This window comes from Notamacropus eugenii, chromosome 1 (assembly GCF_028372415.1).
Source record: "Notamacropus eugenii isolate mMacEug1 chromosome 1, mMacEug1.pri_v2, whole genome shotgun sequence".
NCBI lineage: Eukaryota > Metazoa > Chordata > Mammalia > Diprotodontia > Macropodidae > Notamacropus > Notamacropus eugenii.
Window position 1 is genome coordinate 238251768 of NC_092872.1, and position 13457 is coordinate 238265224.

General features: G+C 43.3%; 1 protein-coding gene across 1 annotated transcript in view; it reads left to right on the forward strand.

Moving 5' to 3' along the window:
- The first annotated feature begins 4459 nt into the window (after positions 1-4459).
- Positions 4460-13457, forward strand: part of SPOCK2 (SPARC (osteonectin), cwcv and kazal like domains proteoglycan 2) — a 30249-nt gene continuing 21251 nt past the window's right edge. Inside the window, exon 1 of the mRNA XM_072628229.1 lies at positions 4460-4882. Coding sequence (XP_072484330.1) covers positions 4682-4882 — 201 coding nt within the window. The 5' untranslated portion in view covers positions 4460-4681. The remainder of the gene's footprint in view (positions 4883-13457) is intronic.

Genomic DNA, 13457 nt, shown 5'->3' on the forward strand with positions numbered 1-13457 from the left:
TTTTGTTTTGTAATTTCTTGGTTTCTCATAAAGTCATTAGCTTCCATCTGCTCCATTCTAATTTTGAAAGAACTATTTTCTTCAGTGAGCTTTTGAATCTCCTTTTCCATTTGACTAATTCTGCTTTCTAAAGCATTCTTCTTCTCATTGACTTTTTGGAGCTCTTTTGCCATTTGGGTTAGTCTATTTTTAAAGGTGTTATTTTCTTCAGCATTTTTTGGGGTCTCCTTTAGCAAGCTGTTGACTTGCTTTTCATGATTTTCTTGCATTGCATTGCTCTCATTTCTCTTCCCAATTTTTCCTCCACTTCTCTTACTTAATTTTCCTTTTCAAAATCCGTTTTGAGCTCTTCCATGGCCTGACACCATTGCATTTTTTTTTTTTTGAGGTTTTGGATGTAGAAGCCTTGACTTCTATGTCTTCCTTTGATGGTATGCTTTGTTCTTCCTCATCTGACAGGATGGAAGAAAATACCTTTTCTCCAAGAAAGTAACTTTCTCTAGTCTTATTTTTTTTTTTACTTTTTTGGGCATTTTCCCAGCCAGTTACTTGACTTTTGAGTCTTTGTCAAGTGGAGGGTATGCTTTAGGGACCTGTAAGTTCTCAGTTCCTCCAAGGTGGCACAATCAAGGGAGAAAAGTATATTCCTCTCTTGGCCTGCTCTCTGGTCTGGGAGCAACCACCAGCTTTTCTGCCCTGGAACTGTGAGTAGGGTTTCCTCTCCAGAGCCTTCACTAACTCTACCACTCCAGTGCGCTCCTCCTCACCCCAGGACCACCACTCAGGACTGAGACCCAGCTCAGCTGCTCAGTTCTCCCAGAGTCTTTAGGCAGAGGGCTCCTAAAATGGACTCTGCTGTCTCAGTGGCTACCGCCACCATGAGACCAAGACCAGGGCTGAACTCTACTCCCTTTTCACCCAGGTGAAAGAACTTTCTCACTGACCTTTGAAGCTGTCTTTGGCATTTGTGGGTTGATAAATCTGGGAACCATAGCTGCTACTCATACTGCGCCCTAAAGCCTGCTCCAGTCCTATCAATGCAGTGACTCTCGGCCCAGCCTGGGTTGCGCTGTGCTCTGAGCCTGGTGTGATAGACCTTTCCTGTTGGCCTTCCACACTGTCTTGGGCTAGAAATCTCTTTCACTCTGTTGTTTTGTGGCTTCTGCTGCTCTAGAATTTGTTTAGAATCATTTTTTACAAGTATTTTATGGACTATGGGGGTAGAGCTAGAGCAGGTCCGTCCTACTCTGCCCCTCTTTCTTAACAAATATCATTCCTGTTTATTCCCTACCCACCCTTATCATCAGCTTGTTATCTAGTTGGTAAAGACATTTTCAGAATTCTTAATGTGTCACATTATATGTCATGTATGAACAATGTGGAATAATGTTCCTAGGCTTTAGTCATTAACCTACAATATATGTCATTAGAGAAATTATAACAAATACTAAAATCCCAGCAGAACACCACACAGTTTTTGTCTTTGCAGTTCCCTTCTAGAAGGTTGCTAATCTGCTTTTCCTATATCTAGAAGGAGCATTAATAAGCCAGCATTCCTTTCGGAAAGTGAATAGAGCTGCTACTTGAAAAAGGAGAGTGACTGGTAGTTTTGGTAAGGACTTGATATTTATTTTTTAAGTAGTGACATAAGGAAGCTCCCAAAGTGTCTTTGTGGAGGATACCAGAAATATGTGTTCAAGATTCAGAGGGTCCCCCTTCTCATCAGATCATGACTTGGCTGGTGTTTTCTATATGACTTCATTTGCCTATTAGCATTGTCACTTTGTAATTCATACTTTGTGTAGATGGAGATGTGAATAAATTGTGTAAAGTACAACTTTGTGTTTTGAATCACTGACTTTACCCACAATACCAGGATCAAACTGACCACAAAAGGTTTAGCGAAATCTGTCATCAATCTTGAATGGTCATGAGACATGTGGTGCTATAGTATATTTGGGATTTCCCAGAGGTTCTTTGGTAATGTCCATAGAATAAACTCCATATCCTTGGTAAGTACTTAATATTTATTCTTGATAGATAAGGGGTCAATATCTTGAATATGGGCCCTAGTATATTTTTCTTTTCTTGACCATGTTGTAATGTAAAGTTTTATTATTTTGCTTCATTTAAAATTGTGTAGAAATTTTATTAAACCTGGTTCAGATTTAGTCTCATGCTTATTGTTTCAGGAGTACCTGAAAAGGGTACCAGATGCTTTGATGAAGTTCCCAGTTAAACCTTCAGGTAAATTGTAAAAACCTGGTAATGGTAACAATGGAGCAAGTTTTGAAAATGGGGTCAAATTTATTTCCTTCTAGGACACAGATTGGCTTAGTAGTTTGAACAGCCCCTCTTACAGAAAATTCTAGTGTTTTCTTTCCTTTTAAAACCAAGCTATTAGCCATTTTGTGAGGCTTTCTGTCACTCGGTCTGTGTCATCTTCTCTCCTCCACCCCCAATTCCAAATCAGTCTGGAAAAATGAAACATCTTTTCTTTTACAACTTTGGTTCTGGCTTATTTAAAGACCTTGATCTTATACTTCCTTTCAGCATAGAACTTGTATTGATTTAACTTAAAGGTCCTTTAAAAGGGGGTTCATCATTACAGATCTATGCAGAGGATTATGGGAAATATCTTATGGCCTTTGAGTACTTGGACCCAAATTTCTTGATGGGATGGGTGGCCTGTTGGCTTTTCCAGACCCACAGCTGAACTGTTGCTCCTTACCCCATTCTGGGAACGGATTTCATTTAAAATTGGAATATATTGGAGGAGAGCTATGACATCTAGAATTCCCATCTCAGATTCAGCCCAGTATGTTAGCAGTTTAACAATTGGGGAGCTGACATGTACAGAAATGGGTTAAGTATTCCTTACTGAAAAAGCAAGGCCAGTAATAGAAGTGGAATGGCTCAGTGATCTCAAGGATTGTGTGGATTCTCGGTTCTCCCCTTCCCTGCCAAGTTGGAGAATAACTTCTTTAGTTGGGATTAGATGAAGGTATCAGTGCCTAGGACTTTTAATATAGTACTACCACCTCTTAATTAAATTGACAAAAAAATAAAATAAAATTCAGAAATGGATCTATTGTTTTCTGCCTTCCCAATGGAACTCCAGTCGAGCCTGCTGAAGTATTCATATTTAATTCTCAAGCAGACCAAACCCAGGTTAAATGTAAAAATCTTGATCCGTGTTTTTTCCTCTTTCCAAAGATTGTGATCATGTTTGTCAGTTCTGCTCAAATTTTTTTTCAGGTCATAATGGCAGTTAAATTTGAATGAAGATATAATTGGATCCTGAGAGTTAATGTATTTTATGCTGCTGGATTATCTGCTTCCTTTTAAAATTTATTTGTATTGTAAACATCATCTTATTCCTCTTCTGATCTTGAGGTGGTGCTTAGATTCCTGCTCTCCCAGATTCCAACAAGCAATTTACAGAGGCCACAATAAATAAATAAAATGTATATGTATGTATGTATACAATTGGTCAATCTTTACATTTTCCTTTTTGAAAAAAAAATAACAATATGCTTATTCTCTTCCTACCCCATTTCCCTAAATTAACGAATGGTTCACTGTGTCCAGTTTGAGGTGAAGTCCAGTAAGGACAATGAGGAAATAAAGACCATCCAGAATACCAAGGATGCAGCCTCTTGGCATGTGAAGTGGGCAGACTTTTGTCTTTCAGAATTGTCTTGGTGATAGCTGACAAAAGGACTAATAGTCCCCAAACAGCTGGTTGGGAAGGGAGGACATCTGCCCCTGTTTTCCATCCATTCAGTTTCTAGCTCTTGTGCCTTGAAAAGAGCATGTGAGTCTGAAGACCAACAACCAGTTCTTAGACTCCTTTTGTCTTGATGGAGTCACCCGTTACCATAATTTAGCTGAAACCAGCTGCCATACCCTGGGACACCACTGAAGCTTACCTGTCCTAGAGATAGCTCTAGTCTTAGAAGTCTGGACTTGGGGTAAAAAGGAGAAAAAGAGGAGGACTGGAACAAAATAGCCTTTTAGACAGCTGCTCTTGGTTTTACCAGGTCTAGAAACCCCTATGGTTTCTTCCAGAGTCCCATCCTTGCTGGGAAGGTGGGCCTTGCACCCTCCTACCCTTTGTCCTTCTGGGAAGCCTCTAATCCTTGTTAAGTCAGGGCAGTGCCCTCCATGGAACTTGGATTCCCTAGTTTTCAACTCCATTCGTGAGCTTGGTTGAGCTGAACTGTGGCTTAGGTTTGGTTTTCTGATCTGGCCATTTGCTTGGAAATCGCAGCCTGTAGTTTTTCTGGGCTCCTGTGCTGTCTCACTATCTCAGTCTCAGTCTCAGTCTCTCTTCCTCTCCCTTCCTTTCCTCTCTCCCTCCCCCCCTTTTTTTCCTCAAGCCAGGTATGATGATGTCAAACATGATGCTGATGCTACAGTTACAGACACAGCCCCTCCTGGCGCAGCCTCTGATTCTCTTTGCCTTTCTGCTTCCAGCTCTGGGGGTTTTCAGACAAGTGCATCTCCTAATCAGGTCACATTCCATCTAGGACCCACCATCCATCTCTTTACCCAGTCATTTCAGAGGTGGAGGAGGAAGAGAGAAGAAGACTTGACTGCATTGTGGTGGGAGAGGGAAGGAAATTAAGGCAAAGAAAATTTTAAAAAAACGACTAACCAACCCTAATCCAGATCAAAGATGAGTGCTGGGGGCTTCGGGCTGCGGCTGCTGCTGTTGCCCCTTCTGCTCATTGCCGCTCCTGCCCCCGGCTCGGCAGAGGGGGATCTGAAGGGGGTCAAGGATGGCGAGACCCCTGGTAATTTCATGGAGGATGAGCAATGGCTGTCGTCCATCTCCCAGTACAGCGGCAAGATCAAGCACTGGAACCGATTCCGAGACGTGAGTCTGCAGAGCCGCAGCCCCGCGGTGGCGTGGGACTGAGCTGGGCTAGAGTGGGGTGGGGTGTGGTGGGGTGGGGAGGACAGGACCAGCGGAAGGTGAGGGCCCGTCCTGGATCGGGGGAGCCGGCTCCCAGGGGATGGGGATTTCAGGTGCAGCGAACTGAAGCTGGACGAGGGGAGTGGGCTCCTGCAGTGGCTTGGGGTTTTCTAGCAGCGGAGGTGGCCCGGGGCACCGGGCACAGGCTGCCGAGAGGCTGGCGGCCGGGAGCCGGGAGCCGAGGAGCGGCAGCAGCGGGTGGCAGCCAGCAGCTTTCGCGGCAGAGCCTCCTAATTGCCTCGGCAGTGAAAGTAAACAGCATACACCCGAAGCTCTTGCCAAGCTGCCAGCTCGCAGCCTCCGCAGCTCCTCAGCCCCCGCGGGAGTAGAGGTGACCCTCACCCTGACTCTCCTCTTTCCTTGAAGGGGAGGGAGGTGGGAAGATCAGGCACCGGCTCCTCGTTCTCATCCTGGGCAACCCCAGAGATTCAGACCCTCGGGCAAAGGGGGACACTGGGTGGGGCCAGTTCTTGGGGCCACTTAGGGTTAGAGGAAGGGGACAATGGGGAAGAGACCACGGGAAGGTCTTTGCTCACCTTTCCAAATAAGGATGGAGAGCTATTTTCTTTTTCAGGAGGGACAGCAGAAATGGGGGTTGTCGCAGAGGGCAGTGGAAAGAGAATCGTGTATTATCCACTAAGGTCTCTCTCCCCGGCTCCTTTTGTGAAGTCGTAGTTTCCTGTCCTTTCCAGAATACCCAACCTTAGACCCTGCGTTGTACCTTCCAGCCCCTCAAATGACTGAGAGACTTTGCTCAAACAGAAGTAAGAAGGACCAGAGGGGATCTGTTCTGTTGGTAACCCCTGCTTAGCTAGGGGCTAGAGGGACATTGAAACAACTAGGATAAGGGAATGGGGTTGAAAATGTGTGGGGGAAGGGAAACTTCCCTGGGCCATCCTGGGCTCCTTTGCTCAGGCCCTAATGTAGATAAGTGACAACCATGGGCCTGATTTTATATTTTCAATCTTTGATGAGGGAACCAGCCTCAGATAAAGGACAAGATTTGAGACAGATAAAGAGGATTTGGTTTGGGAAAGGACCTGCATAACTGAGGGCCTGCTTGAACTGAAGCAGATTGGAAGAGAGAGGGAGATCCTTTCTTTCTACACTACTCAGTCCCCAGTTTCCCCTTGGTCAGGGCTTTGCAGTGAAGGAGGGGCTGGGGGTGGGGATTGTGCAGACAGACTCCTGGGCCAGTGTTGATGCAGCACTTTGTTTACTGGCACCTGTAGATCAAGGAGGAAGTGATAGAGGGCAGTTTTCCCAGAAGTGCCATCTTCTTGGAACCTTGGGGTTGTAGGAAGGGGATAGGAGTATCTGGGACCTTGAAACTGGGAGGACTTTTGAAGGAGAAGACATAATCCCATGAAACTGACCCAGAGACAGTGGACCGCTTGATGCCAAATCAGCATCCTCACCCTTTGGCTGTCACATTCTTCAGGCTTTCTGCTGCAATCGATTTAGGAGAATAAGCATGAAAATACATTTCTCCACATTCTCCCCTTAGTAAATACTGCTCATCTGCAATTTGGTATGAAATATGTTTTAAACACAGGGCTGCACACATACATAACACACAACATAAGAGATCCTGCTGTAGAAGGGGAAAGGCCTAAGATTAGAGATTTTATGAAAGCCCAATAGATATAGTTCTGGACTAGAATTACGTGACAGCTGCCAATCAGCCCTGCTTGGGGCCCTGTGTTTAACTGGAGCAGTAGTCTTTGTGTTTTGCCTTGCTCAGGACTGGATCTACAAAGAGAACTGAGGAACCAAAGTCAGGTCAGCTCTACTTTCCCTACTCAGTTACTGTTACCTGAACAGAAAGGGTAGATTAGCTGCAATCTCCTATTACTGCACTGAAAATGGTCAGCCCAGTGAGGGGGCAGGAGCTGGGATGGTGTGATTCAAAAACCATGTGTCACTGTGCTCAGAGCCTCACTTACAACCTCTCTGGGAATCTGCCCCTCTGAGATGAAATCTGTGGAGGTCAGAGGAGTTAGGGGGAATAGGGGTACTAGTAGATGCACAGGTAGGTAATCAAAATTTTAATAGTTTTTTAAACAAGTGTGTAGGGTATCTTCACTTTTTACCTTCTTCCATTTGCTAGATCACTTGATGGGAACAGATGATTAGTCACTTGGCCTCTAATCACACAAACCCCTAATCCTTTTCCCATCATTTTCCTACTTCTATCAGAAGACAGGTTCTACCTTTGAAATCCTTTGGGATCCCACCTGATGGAAGCTGTAGGGTGTATACCAATTTGGGTGGTCTTAAATCATCTCTTCAGGGCAGGAGGTCCCTTTAAAGCCTCATTACATATCAGGTGCCAGGCCCTGGCAGTGAGAACAGAGGCTGCCTTAGCTGCTAGAGGAAAGGGGTGGGGAATTGATCCCTTGGGATCTGTTGGCAGATTCTGCAGGAAAGCTGAAGTATGTTCCTATTGCAGCCTGTGCTGCTTCCTTTATCCATTCTGAAAACCAGTACCTGCTGTGAAGGCAGATAGTCACTGAACCTGGTAACAATGAACTATATTTCAATATTGACCTTGGGCATCTGTTGGGCTCTTGGAAGCTGGTCCTGTTATTGAAAATATATCCTCTTTATTTCTCATAGGAGATAGAGATTCCTTTTTTTAAATGACGGTTGAACCTGGGTCACAGATGAGATGTGATGAATCTAGACCTTAACCCTGTCCTTAAAAATGTTAGCCACAGAAATCCCATCTTTTGTGCTATAGTAGGGTATGTGTGGGGTGGAGGAGGAAGGATAGGTAAAGGAGAGGACTTGGGGAATAGGACAGAGGGAGCTTATATTAAAGAGGTGCTAAGGAATAAAATGGAAGAAGCCTGGGATGGAAAATTTCGTGGAGTCTAGAGTCTGAATGGGGGAAGATTCATAGACTGGAGGAGTTTGTGGGTAGAGCGCTTTTAGAGTAAGTATGAAGGAGTCTGGGGAAAACAAGAAATACCCTTGTTTGGGATATCGAGGGACTGGGATGAGATCATGTGGCCTGAACTGATTGAGACCTGTGTTCAAATCCAGCCTTAGACGTTTGCTAGGTATTTGGTTCTGAGTCAGTCACTTAACCTCTGTTTATCTCAGTTTCCTCAACTGTAAAATGGGGATAACAATAGCACCTTCCTCTCAGGGCTGTTGTGAAGATCAAATGACACAATATTCATAAAGTACTTAGCACAGTGCTTGGCACATACTTGGGATGTAATACATGCTTATTTCCTCCAAGAGGAGCTCAGGATAGTTTGGGCTGTCTACTTTGCCTTTCGTTAGTACTAGGATGAAATGGACAGCGGCATTTATCAGATAATTAAATTTTCTCCCCTATAATAGAAGAGTATTCTGTATTTAGTATTACCCCTTCCTATGTAAGAATGATTTTTGTAACTTTTTTCTTTCTTTTTTCCCCCCTATAATTCTTAATGCCCTGCTGCCAATGGTGGAGAAATTTAATGGCCAAGTCAGTTAAGAAAGACACCAGGGATGTGTCTGGTTCACTAACCTTGGTCTGTCTATCCTTGCAGTAACCCTGACTCCTAAGAAGCTGGACACCTGCCACCCCCTCCCAATTGTTCTGATGTTAAGAACCTGAACTGGACTTGACTGTAAATTTTCAGGCTTCAGAGGCATCTGACGGAAATTTAAGAAGAAACAGGCCCATTACACAGCATTCTCATCAGAATGGGGGTTTTTAGGACCGTAGCTAGAAAGACCTTGTGGTTGGTTCCCTCTTTCCATAGTTCTCTACTTTAATTAAATTCCTCTTTTTCTTGTTTTTCAGGAAATACTAGTTGAAACCTCAGTGAAAGTGAGAAAGTTAGTGGAGGTCTTTTACTAGTGGAGGTTAAAGTCCATTCCTTCAATCGGAGCCTGGGAGCTCTCCCCATTGAATGGCTAGCCCTGGTGGTTTGGGAAAAGGAGAAGGCCATTTATTCCAACCTAAATCTGCTTCTCTCCAGCTTCCACCTACTGTTTCTAGTCTTACCTCCTAGGGAGCTGGGGTGAAGCAGAACAATAGCCCTTCAAATTCTTGAAGACAGCTATTAGTTCCCAAAGTCTGAACATCCCCAGTTCTTTAAACTAACCCTCATGAGGCTGTAGGGAAGAGGTATGGGGAAGAAAGTGCTGGGTATGGAGTTAGAAAGACTAGAATCAGTCCTGATGTCTCAGACACTTTCTAGCTGTGTGACCCTGGGCAAGTCACTTTCTCTGTGCCTCTTTCCTCAATTATAAAATGAGAATTATAGTATCAACTATTGCACATGGTAATATTATAAAGATCAAATGAGATAATGTGTGTTAAATACTTTGCAACCCTTAAATCTCTATGTAAATGCTAACTACAAGGATGACACCTTGTCATCATCATCTTGAAGTCCATCTATGCCATCTTCCTCTCACACCCTTCAGCTTATCAATATTCTCCCTAAAATGCAGTGTCCAGAGCTGAACACAATTACTCAGCTATGGCCTTCTCAGGGACTATTACTTCCATAGTTCTTGCTGTTATGCTTCTTTTATTGCTGCCTAAGACCAGATGGGCTTAGTTAATGAAGAGTAATTGTCATTAAGATATAGTACTTTCTGGATGAGAGAGTGCACTTTTGGAACCTGCTTGGTAGAGTAGAAAAAGCCCTGGTTTTGGAGTGAGGAGAGACTCCTGGATCCTATGTTAACTACGCTAGTATGATCTGGAACAAATCTCCTAAGTTCTATGAGCCTCTGTTTCCTCCTCTATAAAATGTGGATAATAATATTTTCACTACCTATCTCTCAGGATTATTGTCTTTGGAAGCCTTAAAAGTTCTATAGAAATGTGGGCTATCATTGTTAGCCTGATTTGGTCCTCACAACTCCTACGAGGTAGGTAACGTTAAATGTTATTTTCCCATTTTATAAACGAAGAAATCGAGCATTTGATTGCTGCGTGACATATCCAAGATTCTGTAGGTAGTAAGTGCCAGGGCTCAAACTGGAATTTAGGTCTTCTGAGTCCAAGTCTAAAGATCTTGCCATTAGTTTTCACAGTTGAGGGCAGCTAGAGGCTCTCTGCACAATCTACACTTATGGAATTTGATATTTCTAAGGTGGCAGGCATGGGCTGAAAATATTTATAAATTTAAAAACATATAATTAATGGATCACTAATTTATATGATATTATTAAAAGGAGCTCAGATGTTTGGGAATTATGACTGAGGTTGATGATTATGGTCTTCTCCAAACTTTTCTTTAGAACCCTGGGCTAGATGCCCTAGGAACTGACACAGCATGGCAGTTCTTATAGTCTTATGAACACCAGATGGTCTCAATTACAATTGCTGAGCCTGAGAGACTCCCTTTGTATGTGGTTCTGGGCTTGTAGGTGGGTGGGTGAGATGGAGCAGGTCAAAAGATCTCAGAACTCAACCAGCACTGATGCTTTATGGCTAAATTTAGTGAATTCTGGGAAGGGATAAAAGCAGGAAGACAGGTGGGTCTACATCCTCCTCAACTTGATAAGGCTTGCCAAGTAAGAGCCCCTCTCTCCACTTTAAATCCAGCTTTAAAATAATTTCCTTACTGGAGAGCATTGGTACCTCTCAGAAATCCCAGATATGAGACGTGATGTGTCTATGTCTCTTGGCCTGTGTAAGAGTATGAGCCAAGGAAGGAAATAGAATGGACTAAATGTTCTCTTGTCCTGTTCGAAGGAGGCATGGGGAGAATGTGGTCTAGAAAAAGAAGTACCAGACCTAGAGTCAGATTTCTGCCCTATTACTGACTAGTCATGTGACTTTGAACAAGTCCCTTCCACTCTCCAGTCTTTATTGTTGTTAAGTCATTTCAGTCGTGTACAACTTTCCATGACCCCAGTTGGAGTTTTCTTGACAAAGATACTGGAGTGGTTTGCCATTTCCTTCTCCAGCTCCTTTTACAGCTGAGGAAACTGAGGCAAACAGGATTAGGTAACTTGCCCAGGATAATACAGCTAATAAAGTATCTTAGGCCAAATTTGAAATCAGGTCCTCCTGACTCCAGGCCCAGCCCTCTCTCTGCTGTGCCACCTAGTTGCCCTCCAGTCTTTAATTTCCCCATCTGTAAATTGAAGGATTAGACTAGATGATTTCTAAAGGTCCCTCTTAACTCTAAAATCCTATTATTCTAAGATAGAGGTTCTTTGCCTTTTTGTGTGTCATGGACCCTTGTGCCCATCTGGTTAAAAATTAGGACCCCCTTCTCAGAATAATGTTTTTAAATGCATAGGATAAAATACATAGGATTACAAAGAAAATCAATTATATTGAAAATACAATTATCTGGATATTTTAAAAACACTTTCATGGACACTGAAACACTTGCGCTAAGATTAATCCATGAAAGATAATCAAAAAAAGTGAAAGAAGACCAAGAGCTACCCTTGTTGGCTTGGGAAGCTCTGATCTCAAATTTGTCAGATCTGCAGCACATGAAGTGTTAAGTGTTCCCCCTCCCATTTCTGAGAGTTGGAGGAGTGGGAGGGCAGGAGAAGCCCTGGACCATTAGAGCCCTTGTGTGACACTGATGAAAAGAACTGTAGGGAAATTTTTCTCTCTCTTGCTTGAACTTAAAGCTTTTAAAGATGCAAACCTGGCAATTTCTTCTCCCTACTCCCCCATGCCCACTCTCCAGGTCTCAGCTGGAAGGTTGTTTAGGAAAAGCATTTCCATTCTAGATCTCCAGGAAGAAGACATCATTCTTCCATCCATGGCTAAGTCATGCTAGGGGCATGGTGACTGGTGGGGGGTGCAATAGAATATCAACATCTCTTTACGTGAAGGGAGTGTAGGAGCTTACGTTTCAGGCTACTGACCTGTGTTTCTTTTCATGCAAAAATAGATATTTGTATAATTGTACACATCTACATGTATCTACACAGGTTCATACCTGGATAAAAAGTTTATCTCAGTCAAGGGAGACCTGTGGGTGGGAAGGGTGGGCAAGTCTGGGCCCAACCATTGGCCACATGTATCCACTTGTACTTATGGCATAAATATTTTCATCCGCCAGGGCTCTTGTCCAAGAAGCAGACACAGGTGCAGCTCCAGGAACACCTTTTTAGTTCTGATTTTATTAATAAGAAGATCTTAGAGCCATTCTGGTGTTTTGAGATGGAAAAGGAAAGAGAGAAGTCCTTAAAAGAAGCCAGCTCTCTTCTCTTCACAGTTTGTAGCTAATGGTGGGAATGGGGCAGTGATGGTGGTAGGGGCAGACAGCTAGGACTTGCCTCCTTTCCCTGGAGGGGCTGGGGGCATCTTTTTACCTTCTCTGTTCCTTGGCTTTGACATCCATAGGTAAGGAAACCTCTCTCTGTTTTCAGAAGCAACTGCTTCTGCCTTCTCACATCCTGATGCCAGATTTGGAATGGGAGCACTGGGCAGAACTTCCATTCAAGTTCTTCTTCCTTTGTGAATTCTTTCTGACTAGACCTTTCCCTGCCCTCTAGTGCCATATCCCTTATCATCTTATTGGCATTTATCATATATTTTGTGTTTTGTAAAAGTTTTGTGCTGTTGTTTAACATCTAATGTGAATAGTGTGCTTTGCCTCTTCACCTAGGCTAGAAACTCCTAAAAAAGCCAAAACTGAATTATATCTCTGTGTAACCTACTCAGTGCTCTACACACAGTAGGCTCTTTCTTAATAATTATTTCTAGGATCACAGAATTTTAGAGCTTAGTAATTGTCTGCATCTCCCTTTATTTTACAAATGAGGAAACTGAGACCTAGGGGGATCAAGTGACTTGCCCAGGGTTGAACAGCTAGTTAGTGAGGAATAATATTAGTGGTCCTTTGCACTATGCACCCCCTAGTTTAGGTGTGGAATGAATGAAGCAAAATTGCCTGTTTCAACAAGATGCAGCTTTGACAGATCTTCTGGATGGCACCATTTGGTTTCCTCTCTTTTTCCTGTGTAAGTTCAGACCTATCCTCTTTCAGGAGAAGGCTCTTTACCCAACCAGATATACTCTGTGACTCTGTGATGATCCTGCTTTCTAAGACTGCAGTAGGATGGGGGGAATTTCCCCCCTATCTTTGTACCTTTCTCTCCTACAATATTGGAGTTCAGTGGTAGGAACAAGGTAGAACACTCAGCCCCAATCTGGCTCTCACTTTTGAAAGGAGTATTTTTTCTTTCTATTGTGACAACTTACAAGTAAGGGATAAACCAGTCCCAGACTAGGGACCTGTCTGTCTTCCTAGTTCTTGTTTATAGAGTTAATACTCCTTTACTAGGCCCCAAATCAGGAGAAGTAGGACTTTAGCTCTCCCTAACTTTTAATACATTTGGCAGCTCCAATCTGTGATCCTTCCAGATGTCCTAGGACTTTGGGAGTTATTTATTTTCTTTATTTTTGCATTTTATTTTACCTCCCATGGATTTTGGAATGATTTCCTGGATTGATAAACAGAGGCTCAGAGGGTGTCACATAGTG